Genomic DNA, 22,608 nt, shown 5'->3' on the forward strand with positions numbered 1-22,608 from the left:
TGTTCTCTAGTCCTTGGAGGCATAACTGCTAACTACAGCTCATCGACAGAATAATTAACTAAATTCCAAATGCAGCATTGGAACCTTGCAGCCACCCTACCTCCTCTTGTGATACATGGTCAGGATGTCTCCCAACTCCTCGGCATGGGCTGCCAGTTGAATTTCTTTGGCCAGTGCAAGAGGGTGAGTGGAAGGCTGAACAAGGGGAATGAAATTCACAGCCTGTGTGTAGCAATTCCAGCTGAAGGGCGTCTGCAAGCTTGGCTGCGGTTATGAGGAATGAGGGGGCACTTCAGCCTGGGAGATTAGCAGGCAGAGCCGGCCTGTAGCTGGGCAGGACTTGGCACATGTTGCACTTGAGAGTGTTTCTGGCAGACGCGTTTTGTAAAAGTCAGAATGCCCTTTTTGATGCACTTACATCTGCCTTGGCAGAGCGTGTGTGTGCAGCTGTTCACACCCCATATGCAGGGCACAGGGAGGACAGAAGGAGCAGGGGTGAGGGGACTGCAGCCCAGGAGCAATTAATCTAAAACCTCCCACTTCTTATCACCTCTTCCCTTTCCTCTTCTTTTCTCTGTGCTTCCTCCCTTTGACTTAATACTTATGGAAAAGAGCGTGACCTCTGCACACTACTGCTATTAGCATCCCTCTCCTGATTTTCTTGACTAGGTTGATGTATCTGATGTGCAGGGAGGTGGCAAGCTGTCAGCATGGGTCCCTGTTGCCATTTGAAGGTGGTTTGATTGCCAGGAAGGGGATTTTGAGGTGTGCCTTTTCCTCAGGGGGTTGCAGAAGGTTTGTGGGAAGGATATGTGAGAATACTGTGCTATTTCCAGTGTGCTTTCTAGGACTGTAAGACCTCACAGGATTACTGTAGCCTGCTGGCCCAATATCCTGTGTAACAGCCCCATAGAATTTCCCTCTGCAAATTCTGGTTTGGAGTAAAGAAGGTTTTGATTTGCATAGTAGCAATGATCATTTCCCGACAGCGAGACATTAAGGTGTCTAAATATATTCAATTACTTTAAAAAATGTCCGCTTATTTCCAGCCTGAATAGACTTCAGCTTTGGGTCAGTTAAATCTTGTTATGTCCCCTGTTGGATAAATAGATATGCCACCCAAAAATGTGGGTACTTTGACTGGGACCAAGCCTTTCCTTAGCCTTCTCTTTCTTAAGGTCAAGGAGGAAGCGCGCTCTTTCTCTAAGCCAGGATTCGTGGTTCTAATCCTGCTTCCTCAGAAATCACTTGAGGGTCTAACATTGTTTTTGAAATGGAGGTGCTAACACTGAACACAGGATAAAAGTAGCAGTGCAGTCCCCTTCTACACAGTGTTTCTGCTTGCAAGTATAGGAATCTCAGTAGTATTTTTTTCTATAGCATTGTGTTGGGAGTTTGCCTTCACCTGATGATCCCTGTGGCCCTTAAATCCTTTTTTGACTTACTGCTTCCTAACATAGTCCAACATCAGGTGTCTGTGGCCTTTAGTTCTTCAGTAGAAGACCTTATGTTTGGCTCTTTTCAATTGCTTAATGTTTGCTTGAATCTAGCTTACAAATTGATCCAGATTACTGTTAATAGTAACCCTTTTGTTATTTGCTCAGTTTGTGTATCATGTACAAACTTGTACCAGTGACTTTTTTCAGGTCCTTGATAAAAATATTCTGTAATGCAGTGGCAAGAACTGACTTTTCTAGAACTTCACTAGACTATAGAAGTACTGAATGATGATTCTTTTCTTTTGGGGCCCTACCATGTTTTTGGTTTTAAATTATGGCAAAGTTGATTTTGATATCATTATTGTTTAAGCAAAATGTTGTGCAATGTAAGTATATGTTTATGGGAGCTTGTTACAATGTTACATTCAGCAGTCAATATTGTAGTATCACTGTGTTTTCCCCCAAACAATAAGAGATTAATGTGACCAGATCTATTTTTGCCCCATTTTTGCTTTTCCTGGAGTAAGTTGCTGTTGGCCACTTAAAAGATGGGGCAGTATGGGTCTTTGTTCTCATATAGTAAGGCTATTTGTATGTTTTTATTATAATAAATCCACACTGAGCAATTATGCTAATTGCACAGTCAATGCGTGTGACATGCAATGCACAGAGACTTTGGGTCAGTGGACCTTCTCTTTCCCTGTGCCAAATATCTGTCCTTCATTCCCTGAGGGTCTTTACAAAAGTAGGTGCCCACAGAAGCAAACCAGTTGTAGATACAGGGGTGAGAACAGTGAGGAGAATATGATTTATGGGTAGTGGCAGTAGAGGAACAGAAATGGTATCATTTCTGAGCAATATTTTTCCAAATTATTTTTTCTGTGGATGTGGTAAGGTTGGTCAATATACCAGGACATGGGAAATGCAAAGCATGTATTGCTTCATGGCGCATTAAGTGTCTGGTTTTGTTTTTAGGAAGAAGTATCAAAAGGTGCTAGCCAGTGTTGTTATAATCCAAAAGAACTACCGCGCGTACTTCTGGAAGAAGAGCCTGCTGCAACTGAAGGCCTCTGCAGTCACCCTGCAGAAGCACTGGCGTGGCCGCCGGGCTCGCAGCCTCTACCAGCACCTGCTGCAGCAGGAACTCAGGCGGAAGCAGGAAGTGGAGGAGAGAAGGAGGCAAGAAGAGGAAGAACAGATCAGAAGAGAGGAAGAGGAAAGACAATGGCAAGAAGAGGAGGAGCGTAGGAGGAAACGGGAAGAGGAAGAGGTGAAGGAAAGGTACAACAAGATGGTATTTTGCACTCATAGTTCCCGAGCACTAAAGCTGCTGAGGTGTAAAAGCGGGTCTGGGGCACTAGCATGATGGCAACACTGGAACAGCAATTGCATGAGACAGTGTCCCAGTGCCAGGGGACAGAGTTGGGGTGGACTGTAGGCAGCTCAGAAGAGAAAAGCAGAGTGGAAAAGGAGTGTCCTGCTTCCTTTAGGAAAACTAATTCTGGTGTATTTTTACTTCTGTTTAGTGTTTTTCTGCTTTGGAATGTACATGAAAGGAGGCAGTTTCACTGACTGGGCAGAGATGCATAATTTTCTCATTGCCTTTGCAGTGGTAAAGGAAGTCTTATGCAGTCTTCCAAAATCTGGAGGGATTAGCAGTGTGAGAAGGTACCAGAGTTCATGGGTCTTGATGTGTCCAGTAAGCTGGATCAGAGAGCAAGATGGGCAGTGCACCTGTGCTGCTACTGCAGTTCTTTTACTTGTGAGAATACATGTCTTCTCCCTGTTCCTGCTGCTGTGTATCTCTCATCAGGGATACGGATGTATCGAGAGATCAGGAGGGGAAGGGAAAACCTAATGTGACAAAAAGCGGCAATCTGTGAGCAGTGACAGTATGCCTATCGAGAATCCTGCACCTCGTGCATCATTTACTGTTCACTCCAGGGTTACCTACACCCTGTCCAAACTGGGTGTCTCTCTTGATAATCTTGCATTTTAAGAAGCAAGAAACTTCAACTATGAGATTATTATATAAGTTTGAACAAATAATCCTGTGACATTTTAAGTTTTTCATAAATAGTTGGTTACGTTTCTTATACGCTTTTGTTACAAACTTGCCCTGAAGTTGGATCTTTGCAGACTAAGATTTGTGACAAGCATCAGAAAATTCTAAGGTTAGAAGCATGTCACAAGGAAAAGAGATTGCCTGTGGTTTCACTGGAGACAGTAGGGTGATGTATCTGCTGGGACAAGACACAGAGTCAGTGACACCAATGATGAACAGTTTGATCAAGGAATTTGTTGAACAACCCTGAAGGCTCCATTTTATCAATGTGTCAATAAGCAACATGAAGCTGTGCAAGTTCAGAATGTCGGTAACTAGTTTGCAGATACCAAATACTACAGATGTTCTCTCAGGTCTAAAGTCCTCATTGTACAAAGTAGAGCTTGTCCCTACCCAGTTTTCGATAAAAGGACCTACTCAGCTTATTCGTTCTAGTGTGTTTCTGCCCCTGCACTCTAGTTCCCAGCCCATGAAAGATGTGTTGAACCCTGAATCATTGTAAAGAAGTGTCAGTGTTTCTAGGAATCAGGTGACTGTTCATTTAGCTTTCATTTTCTACTTGATGTCAAATGGCTTCATTCAGCGTGAGTAGCCAAAAAGGTACTAGCAGACCAACTTGGCTAAATCCTGAACTCCCATTTGACCTCAAAAATGAGGTGGAAGTCCACAGAAATTGTGAATTGGCTAATCTACTGAGAACAAGCAAAAAAACCCAACACACATGCAGGGACAAAATTAGAAGGACCAAGATGCAAACTGACCTATAACAAACTAAAAGTTGGCATGCAGTTATTGTGCATACACTGTTAGTAAAAGGGAGACATGGAGCAATTTGGTCTACTGTTCAACAGGAAGAAAAAATTCTGATGTTGAGAAAGTTAAGGTATTTGATACTATTTTTATTTGTCTTCCCAAAAAGGCTTAGCTGTTGGATACTACATACAATTAGCACTGATGTGCAAGAATTCAGAAGCCAGCAGGGAAATAAAAGGTTAGAGAATGCTCAGATAAATCAGATTACAAAGTAGTCATCTGGACGTGGTGAAAATTAATGTTTGAGTACTTCAAGAACCAGCTGAAGCTGTTTGAATCAGTGGCTATTCTCTTTCTCCTTCTTTGTGGATAGCAATGGTGTTTCCAGAAAGCTGGAAAATTCCAAACAGAATGACCCCCTTTTAAAATGGGAAAAGGAAGAACAAGGGAACTGTGGACCAGTCAGCCTAACCTCAATTTCAGGAAGATACTGAAACAGATAATCAAACAGTTGTAAATGCTTGATAAAGGAGTTAAGAGCCAATGTGGATTTCTGAAGAACAAACAGCGTTGAAGTTATCTGTTTCCTTCTGTGATAGCTTATGACATGCCTTGTGGATAGGGAAAAGCCATAGAGGGTAGGTACCTTGACTTTGGGTAGGCAGAGGGTAGGTAAGGACTTTGACATGTTATGACAATACTCTTAAGACACTATTAGGAATGTGGTTTGGAAAAAAGTAGATGAAACAAGACTAGGATTTGTGTTTTTACTGCATTGTATTATTGCATTTAAATTAGTAAACAACAGTAGTTTTTTGTTAAATAGGAAAGAACTCCTGAATGGGATTCTTCCATGGTCTGTGCTGGATATGGTACTAGTGCAATGTTTTCATAATAAGTTAGATGAGGAAATATGAGTATCCTTATTAAATTTGCAGATAAAACCATCTGGTGAGGGTCTTTAAATGTATAGCTAGACAGGATTACAACTCAATTTTGGCAAATTAAAGAAATGGTCTGGAAAACATAGGATAACATTCAATACAGACATATGCAGATCTGTAGTTAGGAATGGCAGGAGGAGAGAGGGAGAAGGAGGAATGCCTGCTTCAACAGCAGGAAGAAGATCTGGAGGCTAAGTTGAGTATTAGTCACCAGTGTCATGCTGTGTGAGAGGAGAAAGCAAATGCCTTCTATAAACAAGATTGTTTCTGTAAGATGCGGGGTGATTCTTCTGTTCCGCTTGGCACTGTTAAGGCTTCAGTTGGAGTACTGTCCCCAGTTTTGGGTAGCACATTTCAGGAAGAGTGTGGATGAGTTGGAAATGGATGGAAAGCAGCAAGAAATATCAGAGGTCTAAAAATGTGAGGAACAGTTGCAGGAATTAGTGTGTAGATTGTAGATGGTATTCCTGATCTGTTTTAAAATGGCTCTGCTTCTTGAACCCTCGTATCATTTAAGGCAGTTGTTTAACCCATGACTACTGTTACAGATCTTTCAGTAGAGTTGGAACCAGCTGGATCTCACTTATGTCAGCTTTCATTTATAAACATTTCCTGGATTTTTTTTTTGAGAGAGAGAGATTGAGCACAAGAGTGAGAGCTTTAAGGGCTTTGTGACTTGCAGCTGCAATTCCGAATTTGGCTGGGAAAAGCTGCAGGGCCTGGGAAATAAATATTGTTGCCCTCCTGTTCTGCTTGAGGTTGAATTATAGATTTGCAAGTTACCACTGCCAGTCTGAATTTAGCTGCACAGTGGTTGCTACAGGCAGACTCTTCGATCCAGCCACATCCTATCCCTGTTCCCTATGCATGACCCTGGCATGTTTCTGTCTCCTAGTTCAGCTGCTTGTAGCATGCTCACTATGGAGAAACTGGCCATGGTGACAGCTTTCCCTTGGAGTACGACCTTTTTGATCTCGGTGGAGGGGCAGCACCGTGTGATAGGTTTTTTCCTCTACTCATGTTTACTAACAAACTCTGACTCTTACAGCCTTTACTAGTAAACTAGATTTTGCATGCCGCTGAGAAGTTATGCAAGCTGGAGTATCCAGGTCTTCAGAATAGAAAGTCCTCAGCTTAGTCATTTAACAAAGTACAAAATTTGATAACTTTTGGGGGGTTTTAGTATAGGAAAAGCAAAACAAAACACAAATTCAGTGCTGGTATTGCAATAATTCTGTTCTGTTTTAAAAAAACCAAACAAACACAGTTTCCTGATATCTATCAATTATGCATGTACAACCTCATTTAATATCCACGGATGTATAGTACTTCAGGAGATTCTATTTACATTTATTATGAGTCTAACTGATCTGTCTTTTTGTCACTGTTTCCAATGTCCTTCTTAGTGTGTTCCAACTAATCCAATTTCCTGATTGATCTGAAAGTTAAGTGCATGGGGAAAATCTGTTGTATCCACAAAGGTCATGCCAACCACAGAGAATTGGATTTTTACTAAATTACAAAAGCTTTTAAATCAGTCTTACAACAGGTACCTTATTTTAACCTTATCCATGGAGGGATGATGTGTCCATGTAATTCTAAAAGCCTCGTGTAGGAGAACTGGGTCTGTCTCTGACTATCACGTCTTGTTTTTTAACAGAGAAAAGGAGCAACTGAATGCACTACTCCAGGTGGCTCAGGTAAGTTCAACAGTTACTCTTTTCATATGTCTTCTCTGAGTATCTGTGAAGGGTCCTTCATTGCCTACTCTTTGCCTGGAGCTAATATTGTTATTGTGGCAACACTATTTAAAAAATGGGCTTTGTTCACTCAAAACCTGCAGGTGTTTGGCTTTGGCAGAGATGCATAGAGTTAACAAGGTGGTGGGTTATTTTCAAGGCTCATGTACCAGCTCGCATGGTTCCTATTTGAAAATTTCTGTATTGAACATGCAGCATCCTTTTTTATCTCTACTGCTTGAGCTGATTACATGACCTTGTGATGTGCTACACCGTAACACAGTCTCTTTTGCTGGATTGTTGCCTGTAACAGCCAAAATAAGAGTGCGGAGGACTGCACTCTATTTAGCTACCATGGCTAAAATAAACCCGTTGTAACTGATCTAATTGTTTGTTGGTACTTGATATATCAAAGAGCAGACCACCTACCCTGAGGTGTGTGAAAACAGCTGTGTATCTTCTTCTTTCTTTTCCCAAACCACTTGTTCCCCAGTTTCAGGCCAGCTCTGTTCAGGAGAGATGTCAGATCAGAGTACAAAAATGCATTTGTCCACAATTAAGAGCCAAGCAGAGAACAAGCAACAGGGTAACTGTAAAGAAAACAAGGATTGTAGCTTAAATGGGCTGATTCATTGGCTGCATTGTCATACTCCTATCAGGAAGTACATGAAATCCTTTTGGAATTTATTTTTGCTTTTTCTTGTGTGTGTATGTTTTCAGCATCCTCCGTGGAGGGGAGAGTGGCTTTATCTTATAGCTAAATGTCAGTGAAAGTTACCAGTATCTTCCGTCTTCTAATTACTGTGTACTTGCTAGAAATTTCCTGTTACTTCGTTGTGGAGAATAGAGGAAGACCGAGTCTTCAGCAGCCAGCCAGCCATCATCCATCCAGTGATGCTAAAGAATGCCAAAAAATTCAGGGTGAAACTTTGGTGGGGTGGGGTTGGAGTGGATACAGTCCTGTTTCATTGCAAATATCCCTTCCAGACCTAGATTCTGATGGTCAGACCCCCAACTCAGGAAGCAACAAAATCCCCAAATCTTTTAATGAATTTCTGGGACATCTTCAGCTCTTAAGCAGGCTATGCATTTATGTATTTGTATATAGTTGCTTTCTCTTGTATGTGTGTATGTGTGTGAGATAGTTCAAAAAGAGAGGATGGACTTTCAGAATGCTTTTATACAAATTGTAGTATACAAAGGGCTGTAACATGAACAGACAGAAGCTCTTCTAAAAAGTCACTAATCCCAGTGAGCTACTTTGTACGATTCAGAAAGGAGGTAGGCTGCTGGAAAAAAGGAGGTACCTGAAGATCCAGTAGCTCTACCTTCAGCTTTTACACCATGGATGATGGCAGATGCTGATCAGAAAAAGAGAGGATGCTTAGAATCATCTTTTTGCAGATGGGAAGTACAAGGCAAGCACAAGAGATAGGAAGAATGAAAGATCCAGGCAAGGAACACATATAGGTTGAAGAAACTGCTTTAACACTGTTATAAATTCTTTAAGGTGGAAGCAGTAAAGACTGAGGAGGTAGATATTCCCCTGCAAGAAGAAGAGAGACGTCAGATGGAGGAGATCTTAAGACTGGAGAAGGAGATTGAGAAGTTGCAGCAACAGAAAGACGATCACATGTCTATCATCTGTGAAAACACCAGGAATGAAATCAATCGACAGCGAGAAGAAGAGATCCAGAGGCTGGAAAAGGAGGCATCTAGGGTTGCCCAGGAGTTCTTGGAGCTGCTGGATTTTGGCAATCTGGATGAAAGTGTGCAGAACTTAGAGCGCTCGCTTTCTAGTGAAGGGACACTCAACATTGACTGCAGCCTGGTGGCACCACTGGCTGAAGAAGAAGTGGATGAGGGTTTTCATGCTGATGATGAAGGACGGCCAACTTCCAGTTTGGTGGTCTTGAATCAGCATGGCACACGAAACAGTGATAACTACTCAGAGGAAGGTGTGGACACAAGCCTTTCAGTTCTCCAAAGGGAAGTGGGAGAGGTTGTCCCTGCTCTAGGACAACCTGTGGAAAGAACCACTAGCCCCAAGGAGCAGAGAGCCCTATCTGATCCAGCAGAAAGCATTTACAGTGCTGTCTCGGATACACAGAGGAGTAACAGCGGAGAGGTGGGAGAGCCGATTTATACTTCCCCACCAGATGTAGAGTCTGACTACGACCATGAGGAGTTTGATGGCTGTGGAGATGCAGGTAGCGCCTCAGCTGAGCCTCTGAATGGTGAGGAAGGTCTGAGACACTCCCATGGTACCAGCCTGGACTCCAACCGTGGCAGCCTGGACTCGGTAAGAATCCCTCCCTTCACCTTTCTGGACATTAGTGTGACTTCATTGATATTTATAACATCCTTGCCTTCTTACTGTATGCCTGCTTGCTCTGGGTATTCTTACTAATATATAACTCTCTCTTACATCAATAATCAGCTTGAAAAAAGGGAAGAGTCATAGTTAGGCTGAAGGCCAGAGAGCTTGTGACTGTCCAGTGTTACTCGTTCACAAGCTCACATGTATGTACCTAGGCTATTTTAGATTGTTTCCATCACCATATATTAACATAACACCCTTTAGGAACACTGAAAGCAGGCAACTAGTATCTTGTGGGTATATGTTCTACCTTAGAGAGATTTCACGGAAGTAGCCTGAGCTTCCAGTGGACAATCACAAGAGGAAATGGGAAAGGCTGGGGTTTGATTTGTTTCCATCACTAAAACTTCTCTTGTTCTAGTCCTGTTACTGTTCAGAGTCAAGGGTTTATTTTCAGCTGCTGTGTACAAGTTAAGCTATTCTAAGGCTAGAAGAAATTACTGTGCTGATCCAGGCTGGGTCCAGGTGCACACAACCAAGACCACTGAACTTTTTCATTCCTACTGCAGGGACAATGACAGGGTAGTAAAGCTGGGCTATTAGCCTTGCACTTGAAGCATCTGGACTTCCTGAGTGTCCTCAGGCTAGTTGCTTAATAATGCAATGATAAATCCCCTTACAGAACAGGATGTCAGATAAGCCCACATAAGATTGTGAGGAGTCAGGTGTGAAGCCAATGACAGCCATAAAAATACTTCAGATAACTGATGTCCCTGAGAATAGAGACTTGAACTACAAAATATCTTTTAGAAAATGATTGATTTTTTTTTTTTTTTTAAGGAATTCAACTTACTTCCTTTGCTGTTCTTTTCCAGTGGCAGGTTATGACCCTTCTTAAAAAGTTGCATGATTTTTTCCTGTTTGCATTTCCCTAATGTCAGCTGCCAGCCATCAGAATTTTTTATGATGTGATCTGCTTGAGTAAAGGTATCTTCTCTGTGGGCAGGTACTCACAGATCACTGTCAGGTAATCTTCAAGTCATGAATCATTCTGTCACAGCCTAGGCCAGTTTCTACCATTCTTCTTAAAATGTAAATAGAAGTGGAGGGTTTATTGTGCTCCTCAGTGAGTAAGACTCATGAAAAAATCCGGCTGATCCTATGTCATGGTATGAGCCACAGGAAGAGATAACTGCAGCTGGGTCAAGATCCCATCAGTAGCTGCTGATCCAAGAGTACCTGCTTTTTGAAACTTAATGGCAAGAGAGGGAGAATGAATGAATGGAACAGGAATGAGACAAAAGAGGTGTGCAAAGGTGTCACAGAGAAAGGACAGAAGGAAAAAATGAAAAGCAGCAACATGCATCTGAGGAAGGAAAAGGTCTAAGGAGCTGCCTTCATTAGTATTAAATTAGTAAAGCCGAGCTAAGGAAGTTGTATTTAAGGTAAAGGAAATGATAGGGTAATTTGGGATTTCATGTGTGAAGTACTTTCTTATGGCTAAGGGCTGTTATCTAGTTGGAGAACAGTGATGAGTAAATGCTGTACGATTATTTCAGTAATTTAGATCTTTGGTTTTAGGGTTCAGTTATCCTGGAATGTATTTTTTTTTCCTAATCAACCCAAAGCAAGGCATTTCCTTGCTGGGGTTAGATAAGTGCTCCATCTTGTCCAGCATCTTGGCATGTCTGCCAAAAAAACCAGAAAAACTCTCCAAAATGAAGAATTCTCTCTTAATCCCATTAAATCAGATTTTGAACTGTGGGCTCTGCCTTGAAACAGGAGGGTCCGGTACTGCAGGTAACTGGAGTTTTCTAGCCATGTCCACTGCCGAATGTCACTCTCCTTTCTGGTATGAAAATTCCATGCTCTGGAGACTTTTGCTTTAGGCATTAATGGGTAAACTGTCAAGCCTCTGGTTTTACTGTATTGCTTTTTTTGTAAAGGGAGTATGTGTAGTTTTGCACCTTCTGATCATGTGACTTCTCTAGCCTTGTTACTTTGCTCCAGTCCTCCTGCAACCAGGAGAACCCAAGTGGCCTGGATTTCTTCTTTTCCTTTTAGTTTCTGGACAGTGAAGAAGAAGTGGATGTTTACATTGATACAGATGAAGAGTTTTGTAATGGACGAGTCACTATCTTCAATGGCTCAGGACCACCCTATTTTCACAGCTATCTCTACATGAAGGGTAAGTGGCTTTAGCCAAAACCACGGAAGAATGGAATCCAGGAAACTCGCTTTCCTCTCCTGTTTCTCCAGAATCATCATTTTCATCTGCTCTTAGTCCTCTGTTTACTCTCTTTTTTTTTCCTTCTTCTTTTATTTAAAACAAGCAAATAAAACAAAGATTTAGGAGGCGGATGTCAGGGAATTAGACTGGATGTCTTTGCCGCTGAGGCCTAATTGTGCCCACTTGGTATGGGCTTAAATGACTCATTCTGAGCTACGAAACTGAAGTCAATACAAAACTGTTTGAGTAGTGCATATTTTGTGTTTGTTTCACTAGTTTGTTCTGGTTTTTCTCTGTCCAAACTTAAGCATAACCTTATTTCTCTCTCTCAGCTCCTTTGTTTCATGTTAGGAACATGGCCTTTGTTGCATGTCTGATGAAATCTTGCTCCCTCGCTTTGCAGGAGGTCTCATGAACCCATGGAGGCGGCGCTGGTGTGTTCTGAAGAACGAGGCCTTCATGTGGTTCCGCACCAAGCAAGAGGCACTGAAGTCAGGCTGGCTCTATAAAAAAGGTGGAGGCATGTCAACACTTTCACGCCGCAACTGGAAACGCCGTTGGTTTGTGCTTCGAGAATCAAAGCTGATGTACTTTGAGAATGATAGCGAGGAAAAGCTGAAGGGGACAATTGATATCAGAAGGGCAAAGTGAGTGAAGAATATATCCTTTTGATCCCTAGTATTCTCTCTCTAAATCAATAATGATGCCAGTTTATTGGCCTACATATTTCTCATGGGGCTAGGAGAATCAGAAACGTAAGGGAAGGAAAAGACAGTAAGAGCTTCTAGTTTTACTCTGGAGGGAGTCTGGAATTACTTGATATTTCTTTTTCCAGTCTTGCATTTCATAATCCAGCAGAAGCTCATTCTAAGCCATGGATGGAGCCAGACCAGGAGGGGCTAATTAAGTACATACCCCATGCATTCTCCCCTACCCTGGCTCCATCTGTTTCCTGGGCGTTATGAAGCTCACAGCGGGATCTGAATTTGGCAGCGTGTACGATGCCTTCTCCTGAGCCCTGAATGCTCTTTTTGCTGCCATAGCCAATTCCTCAGCTCCTGCAGTAAGAAAAGAGAGACTAGTCACCTATTAACATCATGTGGGCCTGTAAAGTGCCAAAAAGAGTGGCACACCCCACTTTGTAAACAGCCCTCTATATCAACTTCCCTGTTACTACTTCTTCCATCTAGTCTGCTGGTGTCTTGAAGAAAATCCATTTAACACCTTAAGCTTTGCTTTTGTAGTAGATTAACTGTACAAATCTTTTTAAGGGGACCCTAAAAGTCTCAATGTGTATTAGAGGAATTTTGTATTTCTGTTGGAGTTACCAGCCATCTCCAGTGATTTCCCTTCTGTATGGTGAATGGTACAATGTGAAAAAAATTGTCCAGATGGAATTTACGCTTGTGAAAGGTTTTCAGTTTTGGCACTTGTGATTTGCTGTCTTCCAGGGAGATTGTGGACATTCATGAAAAGGAGAATGCCTTGGACATTGTGACAGAAGACAGAGTTTATCACATTGTCGCAGAGTCACCAGAAGATGCCAGGTATAAGACGGAGTTTTGTTATGTTTGTTCATTCAGTGCAGGTCTGATGCAACTACTCATGGGAGAGCCTGGGAAGCATAATCGCTTCCCTTTTGCTGGAGAAAAGAGGGGATTCATTCCAGAGTGTCATTTTGGGCTTACTGGGAGGTGCCACACCTACTTTGGGGACTCCCTGTTGCAGCTACTGAGATGGTGGCTCAGCCTATTGGTCAGTCACAGGACTGCCATCTTCTTACATAGCTGTGAGCATGCTGAATTCAAGGGTTACTTCAGGAGACACACAAAACCTTAATATAAACTGGAACATCTAATAGCTGATTTATTTATTAAATGGAATCTTGAATCAAACAAAAAGACTATTCATGCTGTCTGTAAATGATTGCGAGAGCAGCTGGGTTTTATCCAGGAGACAGAGAAAAGGCTGCAGCTTATCAGAGTCTGTAGTGTCATCTGATAAAATCTTCCCAGTGCAAAGCAAACAAATGACTCATGTCCTTCCTTCTTGGCGTCCTGACCAGGCAGTGGGAATCAGTCGTTTAAGGGAAGGTTAGACAACTTATTCTGGCTATGCAAAGCCAAGTTAGGAGGTTACTGTCCCTAGATGCTCATGTGTTCCCACTTTTCTCACTCTTACCAAGGATTCTTCTCTCAGCCCAGCCAGTGTAACTGTTTCTCTGATCTACTTTAATCTGATTCTGTAAAATTATATAGAGTCTGTTGTTATTTCATTTGGGTGTAGGGAGAGGAAGGGGGAAAGTGTTTGGACACAAATAAATTAACACCACTAAAGAACAGCCACATGAACAAGAAACAGGCAAATTCAAAGGGCAGTAGCTGAAGAAACAGTAACTTCCTAACCCAGAACTTCCACCAACTGGAATAGGCGTGCCCTAAGATAACATTGCAGAATTGCTAGGGCAAGCGTAAACCAAATGTGGCCTCTGTCAATGCCATATCAATTTCTGTTCTAAGGGAGAAGAAAGCACCAACACTTGCACTAGCAAAGGGCAGATTAGCAGATATTGTAGAGTATCCAATTTGAGAATCCTCCATGAAGTCTAGATGTTTGCTGAGCTCACCAGAAGCTGCAGATAAGAATCTGCTTGTTCTGCAACAGAGATTAGCCTCCAGATACGTCTGTAACAAGAAGCCCTTTCACAGACAAATAATTCCAAATTAACTTATAAAAAACCCAAGATGATTAATTGACAGCCATATGACTTTCAAGTTTATGAGCAGATCAGAGACAGACTAGTTAAGAAGGCTCCCAGGCGTCTCTAGGACTCTAGTCCAGGAAGATTTGCAACTGACCCAGTCTTTACTACTGCTGTATGCTCTGCTCAGTCTGCTGACGTGTGCTCCCTGGTGTGAGGCCACTGCCTGCTTACAGTTCCTTGAATAGCAAGTAGAAAACTGGATTTTGCAGGAGCAGCTGTCAGTGCGTTGGAGAACGTGCACAGGATTTTCATGGATAAGTAAGAAGGAAGGAAGAATTTAGAGTCTAGTATGATCAGCCCAAGAGATATTTTGTAGCATAGCCCTCAGGAAATTGTGAATGAAGACGTTTTCCCACAGGCAGCTTTCCAGGTTCCTTGATCATATTCTAGAGCTAGCTTCACTACCCAAATCTTAACTTTGAGTCTGTTTTGATTGCCAGCGGTTGGTTTAACGTCCTGAGCCGAGTACACAGTGCTACAGTGCAGCAGCTGAGGGAAATGCAAGATGAACAGGCCAATCCAAAGAATGCTGTGGTAAGTTACTGTGCAACCAGTCTGTGGGCATGTTTGGAGCCCTCTGTGTTTAACTATTTTGTGCATGTTTTTCCAGCACTTGCAGTGCTGTAGTTCATGAGCAGTATAAGAAAGGTGGATGATTATTATAAAGAAACAGCAAAGCTGGTAGAAAAGAGGGTAAGCAGTGGGGAACATAGTGGTTATGCGGGTGGCTGAGCTTGATCACCAGTGGCTCTCTTTGGTTTGGAGGGGAGAGGGGGGCTGCCTCATGCAGAAAAAAATGTCTTTGGATAGGATTATGGGATTACTCTGGGTCACAGTTATTCCAGACAGAAGACACGCAGGTGGGAAGAATAAGGTATTTATGTGTTTTGGTAGTACTGAGATGTGGAGGCAGAGGTTATTTTAGACCTTCATAATGATCTCTGGAAATATGTAGCTCTTTTTTCTCCAGTCCTGTGGAGCCCTTGCACATCATCTCATGCTGTTTAGGAAGCAAAGATGACTCACTCATGCCTTTCTCATATGTTCATTTCTACTCAAGCTATTGGAATTCAGAAGAATGTTTTCAGTTCCAATCCTATTCACAAAGGAGAATATCTATAATTTTAAGATGCAAGCAATTCCTGTTATCTGTGTGTCTCTCACTGTACAGGGAACCCTGGATGTTGGGCTTATTGACTCTGTCTGTGCCTCAGACAATCCTGATAGGTAGGTACAGCAATCTCACCATCTCTTAGACTGGAAACTCTCTGACATATTTTTGTGGGTAGGTCCAGGTTTTCTTTGAGGTTTGCATTTTTTTAAACTCATAAGAATTTGTCTCTAAACAAATAAACTCAACTGAAGTCTTCAGGTTGTTTCAAGCTATGTCACTTCACAGGCATGAAGTTCACAAGTGTATTTTCTTTGAGTGAAAGTTCAGACACTCCGTTCCATCTTAAAAGTGGGAGCAGTATAATCTCAATGTCAAGAAATTATAGTCTTACCTATTATTAACACTGAACAAAAATGTCCAGCAAAAGCAGGACTTCCAGTTTTTCAAGAGCCTAATTTTGAGTTGATCTTGTAAATTTAGAGAAAAAAACCAAAATTGTGGAAGAATAATGGATGAATTTAAAAGTCTGTACTCTTCTTGCAATCTTTGCAATTCAACAAAGCACAGACCTTTAGTTCACAGATTGGTTGGTTTCAGAGAAGAGATTATGGGACATTTCATATCACTTTACGTTAACATTTAATTATTTCCTACATTGTTAACAGGTTCAGTCAGGGCAAAGCTTCTCACTACAGAGCTGAAGTAAAATGTTAGCTATTAAGTTATTTACCTCTGTGGTCTGTTTTTTTTCTCACGCAGGTTGCCGGGACTTTGGGGTTACTAGTGTAGAAAATGCATATCTCGGTAGCGAACTAAGATTTTGTTGATCAAAATATTTTAGCCAGTTCTCAGCCTGTACTCCTCGTTGTTAATCTGTGTCCCAGTAAAAAGCTAGGCACAAACAGTAAGCTGAAGAGTCAAAATTTGTTCATGCATCTGCTGAGATTTCTAGAGTACCAATGTTTGAAACAACGTTAAACAAATTCTGAGGAGAATGCTTACTTTTCAACCAAGGTTTTTATGCAGCTTATTTTTATATTCCGTAGGTTTATGCAATGGTTTGATTTGCACCTTTTACCTTTTGCTTCATAATTGCATTCTACTTTTCAATTTCTCTGTTTTCTCATAGAAATCCGTGCTTGCTTTCAAAGCTTTCTGAGTCTATCTTCTTGGAACTGGTTATATTTTTATATTTCCATTTTTCTGTAAAGCATCAATTCTGTGCCGAATTCTGAATATTCTTTTGGTAGGACACATTTGTCTGTTGCAAGAGAAGGGCAAATTCATCTAGGAGCAACATAGCAGTTTTTCCTCTGTTTTGTCAGGATCAGGTCATTCTTTTTAAAACAACTCTCAAACCCATTTTAGCTGACCCTGCTGGGACTTACATTTGCTACTGCATCACTGGTTTTAATAAGTACAAGGAGAATGGCTGTACTAGCACTAGCTCAGTCCAGTCAGAAGGTAGAACAAAGTCCTTTGCTTATGAACCCAGGACATTTTACAGCTGGTCATTAGCTAATTAATGTTTTCTAGTCTTTGGAAATAGCTTTTGAAAGATGTGTAATTTCATTTGTCTGGTCTCTGCATTCATCAGTTTGCAGGCTAGCTGTACAGGAGATGCTCTTAAGTGTTTCTACACTTCTCTGTAGTTTGCATTCAGAGAATCTTTTCTGCATTGTTTATGAGAAGGTAGAGGACATGGCTTTGGGTGTGCTGTAAGTTGAGATATTTGTATGGTTATGACCAATTTTAATGCTTTTATTTTCTGGCAGACCAAATTCTTTTGTGATCATCACAGCAAATCGAGTCATTCACTGCAACAGCGACACCCCTGAGGAGATGCATCACTGGATCTCCCTGCTGCAGAAACCAAAAGGCGAATCTAAGGTTGATGGCCAGGAATTCCTTGTGAGAGGTAAAAGGAAATGCATGCAATTATGACGTGCGAAACTCATCTTCCATTTATAATCTGAGGGGGAGATTTGATTGTAGCTAATCCAATCTAGGGTTTAGCTGCTTGCCAAAACCAATCGTTCTCTGCTCCCCTCCACCTTCCTGTCTGTTGCTTGCCGCGTCCTGTGTTGTGTTAGCACTGGCTCTTATGTGATTCCCTGTCAGGTGGATTCAGAAAGCTAAAGCTGGAAAAAAACCAAATACTTCTTTATATGTTTAGTTTTCTGATATTAGTTCCATGGCCTATTTCAACATGTCCAGCAAATGCCGTCAGGGAATAGGAGGGAGCATGGCTGCTGTTTAGGAGCAGCTGGCTTAGGCTGACTATAACACGACACTGCAGCTTTTGTTTTCAGAAAGCTCTGTTCCTTCTGACACCTGTCATGTAGAGAGGGAGGGAGGGAGAGAGGTCTTTGTGGGATTGCTGCTGTCCTCAGCTAAGCAAACTAACCTGATTCTGGTAGACATAGTGCGGTGAGAGTAATTCTCTGAGGCTGAGCAAAAGATTTAAATTATGTCTCTAGTTAGAGCTTAGTTGGAGAGGGAGGAGCTGATGCATGAGTAGTGATCACACACATATTACAAAATATTCCCCCATTTGTCTCAAATATTTTAAAATTTCTTTAGTACTTTCAGCTCATCACATGGTCTTAAACGTATAAAGACACTCCTGATCCAGTCTGTGGAAAGCAACTGCATAAGCAAATTGCCTTACATCTCCCAGAAAGTATCTATGAGGGAATAAAGGTCTGAGAGTGGTCATGGCAAGGCAGGAGGACAGAAAGAAAAGGGTCACCCAATAGTGGCATAAGTCTTCCACCCTAGTCTTAAACATTTCAAGGAGATTGAGTGATATAAAGCAGATTATCAGGACAATAGTTTGAGTACCTTAATTGCAAGGCAACAGTTCCTTCTATCTCATATTGTTCATTACTTAAAAAAAGGAATGCTCCTTTGCAAAGTCAATGTATGCTCTGCACTTCTCAGTAAGATATCAGTGTGACAGTGGTGTAGCCACGAAGGCATATACTCGGGAAGGTCTGTCTCTTTATCTTTTCTTTACATGGAACCCCTGGGCTCAGTCCCACATTCTTTGAACTTTTTGCCTTGTGGGTGAACATTGCTTTTTAAAGCCCTGAATAGAAAATTGTCTTTCTGACAGCTTTAGCAATGCAGACTGTAATTTTTTCTTTTATAGTGTTGAATTTTCTTTTCTTTTTCTTTTTTTTTTTCTTTTGTGAGGAACCTAAAATGAGAGGGAAATTATTTTTCCTGACCATGAGAGGAAGAGATGCATGTAATGTTTACAGATCTTTCTACTAGAAGACATGTATCATCAAACCTCTTCCATCGAGGTTTGGATAGGCGTTTGGCATCTGTTTGGAAGAATGAATTGTAAATTTTTTATTTAGGTGTTTGTGACTTGTGAGGGAAGCATCCTGAATAGAGGATGCCCTCATGGTCATAGCAAACTAAACCACAGATCATTGGTAAAAAAATTACATAGGGCTGAAGGATGGAACAGCTCTGGAAATTTTTAGGCCGATTTCTTACAGTGACTGTGCAGGATACTGCTATAACTAGTAAAGCAGAGCTGGTAGGTTCCAGCGTGAGCCTTTTGCAGAGAGGTGGAGTTCTGGTCCCAGAGTCAGAGAGCCACCAGGCAAGAGACAGGATTGCTGTGGTGGTGAAAGACAACCATTGACATGTTTGTGTTCCTGTGCTAGGCTGGCTTCACAAAGAGGTTCAGAGCAGCAACAAGATGTCCTCTCTAAAGATGAAGAAACGCTGGTTTGTTCTGACAAGCACTGCCCTCGATTACTACAAGTCATCTGAGCGCACAGCTGCCAAGCTTGGCACGCTTGTGCTCAACAGCCTCTGCTCCGTAGTGCAGCCTGATGAGAGGGTCTTCAAAGACACAGGTAAGAGGAAGAAAGCGGTAATGAGCAGACTTCCCATGTGTGGAGTCGCCTAAAGAGGGGACAGTGCAAGGATGTAATGGTGTGTCATGGTGAGAAGGTAATCTTGATGTTATCTGAGGTTCTGTGTCTGGCTGCAGACATCTTTCCCCACAGAAACTGTTAGAGACTTGCAAAGGCCCAGAGAGTAGTGTGCAAGTGATGGTAAGTCCTTCACACTTGACGGAGATACACAGTGCTGATGTTTTTTCACTGAGTAGTGTCACTGTTTATCTAAGTGTTTCCCAAATAGGGAAAGGGGTATGAGTTCTTATAGTTGACACTGTAATTATCAGTATATCTCCATAAATAACTGCCACTTTGTAGGATGACCTACATTTGTCTCTGGGATCAATGTTATTCTCTTAAATAACAGCAATGGCATACACTGTAAGTCTTTTTTGTAGCATCACTCAAATGTTAGAAACAAAAGATGACAAGGGCCTATGTTTGCTTTCTGTGCAGCATGACACAGTTCTGGGAAGGCAGGATCTGGCATGATCCTCCATTGCTTGCCTTATGAGTTTTGGAGGGAACTCAGGTTATGAGACGAAGGGTGAATCACTCTGATAAAGAACAAGACTTGAAATACTAGACGTTTGATCAGTGGAGTTACTTGGGATATTTTTAAAAAGGGCTGGAAGCATTTAGTAAAGTATGATGAGAGGAAATGTGTTGTGCTCACTCACAGGAAAGCATCTACGTTTTTGATCTCAACAGATGTCTAGGGCTGCCTTTAGCAGAGTGAACTGTCATCGCCCTGACCTGGTCTCTCAGTTTATGTCAAACACATTATTTTTAAAAGTTATGAGAATTAATTTGGCAATCTGACTGGGTGCTGTGTTTCGAGTGGTCGTTTTCCGAGTGATTAATAGCACAGTGTAGCTCAAACCCTGTCTGTGAAAGTGAGCTGCCTGGTTGGCAGGGAAGTATTCATGTTACACTGCAAGATACTTGTATCTTGGAAAGCTGTCTTAGTACCAAAACCTGGATTGGGACCTTCCTGCTGATAAACATGATTTGGGAAGGGGGACATTAATGTCTGCCTCGTCAATTTTAACCAGACACACCGTATGTTGCTATCAAAGCAGCAAGGGTTTTCCACAGCCACGTGCTACAGACAAAAAGAAAAGATAACATGGAAGCAACTTTCACTTTCCAGCTTCTTTGTTTCTCCACAGGCTATTGGAACTTAATTGTCCACGGGCGAAAGCACTCCTACAAACTGTACACGAAGCTGTTGAATGAAGCTATGCGCTGGGCCTCTGCCATTCAAGGTGTCATTGACAGCAAAGTTCCCATAGAAACACCTACACAGCAACTCATTCGTGACATCAGGGTAGGTGACATCATGCTAATTCCCAAGTCAGTTGGGAGCAGCCAGATCACCACTGGCCTTACCCAGTCATTGCTGAGAATATGGCAAGAAATGGGGTTGCTGTCTTGGGGGGGAGGGAGGAAAAAAAAAAAAAGAGAAGAGAAACCTAAGTGATTGTGCAACTAAATAATCAATCTTACGTGAATTTTATTTTGAATTAGCATGTTAACTGATCTGCATAAGTCTAGGCTACAACTGTGTGCAATCACAAATGCATGCAGAATTACACCATCAAGCATTTGTAAATCCCTGCTTCATCCTTTCCTCTCCTAAGCATCCTCCGGACACAAATATAAAAACTTCTGTTCCTGCCAGCCACGTGACTTTGCTGTACCCTGATTTCCTCTTCGTACCTTAGGCTTGTGTGGTTAAATAGTAAAGGGGGGAAAGAAAACATCCTTCAAAATAGCAGAAATTGTGCCACTGTAGCAGGAGTACTTTTTGAAAAGGCTTCTTTCCAGAAACTGTGGCAAATTAAACGTAGAATCATATTAGAAGACACACCAAAGCATATTTCAGAAAGAATATATATGTAAACACATACATTGTGATGAACTCTAAACTAGATGCAATTAGATAGTAACTGTTCAGGAAGAAAGAGCTGGGAGTGATTGTGGAGAATCTTGCAAAACTTCAGCTCAGGGTTCAAGGACAAATGGAACGTTAAGTATTGTTAAGGAAGGAATATAGGACAAAATGTGCAAGAATGTGATGCCAATATGTATCATAGTGACAAGCCCAAATTTTGAACACCATGTGCATTTTGGTTGTCCATTCTGTAAACACATGTAATACAACCAGACAAATTCAGGGACGACAGGCTCATTATTACATACCAAACATGGTGGATCTGTGGTCGGAAAGTCCATTAACCATTTACTGTTGAAAGTTTGAAGGATATACCAGGGAGGAATCATACCATACATGCCTGTTACATGCCTGCATTGGGTATCAGCTGCAAGCCACGTTTGAAGTCAAGATCCTGTGCTTGGTGACCTTTGGTATGATCCAGCATGGTTATTCTTATGTTTAATTTTCAGAAATAATGTAGAGTAATTTTTATGTGTGAATTATGCTTTGGTCACCTAGTCCCTGTATGGACCTCCAGACACTTGGATAAAGGTGGTTGAGCTTGAACCTAAATGTATAAGGACATCCTGTGAAAGACTATCCCCATTTGAGGATAATTCTTTTTTTTTTTTTTTTTTTTTTTTTCCCTCTCCGCAGGAAAACAGCACGAACTTTGAAGTGGTGGAACAGACATACAGAAGGAACCCAATCTTGCGATATACCCAGCACCCTTTGCATTCCCCCTTGCTCCCACTGCCATATGGAGATGTTAGTGTCAACTGTAAGTATTTTACCCATGTGGCAGAATCTGCTCACATTTGGAGGATCAGTGTGGAGCCTGAGCACCACAAAAGTGGTCTGTAAGCTCTTTCTGTGCAGGTGAAGTCCATCTGGGGCAGTGTAGCCCACAGGGAGCAGTTGCTTTCTCTACCTGGAATGTATTCTGTGTCCACTGCCTTAATCTTAAAGTAAATGGGGGCAGATAGTTTATCATCCAGGGGATGTGCAGCCTGTCATCCTTGAGCTGCAGCTGGGTTGCAAATGGCTCCAGTGGAAATCCTGCAACAGGATTACATCATGCAGCTGGCAGTGGGATAATATTCATACAGAAGCTACTGTAAAACCAGACTAAATGAATCCTTTCTTTAAATGCTTCAGGAACATGAAAGAGCTAGACTGTTTGATAGGCCACCAGAAAACCAAAGTGATTTGCTGATAATTCCAGAGTGGCATATGAAAAGTGAAAGCTGCTGCTGAAGACCTATAGAAAAATCTCTAACGTGGAGTGACTGGGCAACAAAATCTTTTCAGAAATTAATTACAATCTGGATATGCAAAGCAATGTATATGGGAAAAACAGTCTGCCACATAGGCAGTG

The 22,608-nt window shown here is 41.8% G+C and overlaps 1 protein-coding gene across 1 annotated transcript in view; it reads left to right on the forward strand.

Annotated features, from left to right (window-relative positions):
* LOC104251539 (unconventional myosin-X) overlaps positions 1 to 22,608 on the forward strand; it is an 82,007-nt gene that overhangs the window by 49,602 nt on the left and 9,797 nt on the right. The window contains exons 23-34 of the mRNA XM_059820325.1: positions 2,415 to 2,720; positions 6,862 to 6,901; positions 8,451 to 9,242; positions 11,325 to 11,448; positions 11,894 to 12,137; positions 12,942 to 13,037; positions 14,695 to 14,788; positions 15,426 to 15,481; positions 17,144 to 17,286; positions 19,052 to 19,246; positions 20,464 to 20,621; positions 21,888 to 22,011. Coding sequence (XP_059676308.1) covers positions 2,415 to 2,720; positions 6,862 to 6,901; positions 8,451 to 9,242; positions 11,325 to 11,448; positions 11,894 to 12,137; positions 12,942 to 13,037; positions 14,695 to 14,788; positions 15,426 to 15,481; positions 17,144 to 17,286; positions 19,052 to 19,246; positions 20,464 to 20,621; positions 21,888 to 22,011 — 2,372 coding nt within the window. The remainder of the gene's footprint in view (positions 1 to 2,414; positions 2,721 to 6,861; positions 6,902 to 8,450; positions 9,243 to 11,324; positions 11,449 to 11,893; positions 12,138 to 12,941; positions 13,038 to 14,694; positions 14,789 to 15,425; positions 15,482 to 17,143; positions 17,287 to 19,051; positions 19,247 to 20,463; positions 20,622 to 21,887; positions 22,012 to 22,608) is intronic.

This window comes from Gavia stellata, chromosome 8, assembly GCF_030936135.1.
Source record: "Gavia stellata isolate bGavSte3 chromosome 8, bGavSte3.hap2, whole genome shotgun sequence".
Taxonomy (NCBI): domain Eukaryota; kingdom Metazoa; phylum Chordata; class Aves; order Gaviiformes; family Gaviidae; genus Gavia; species Gavia stellata.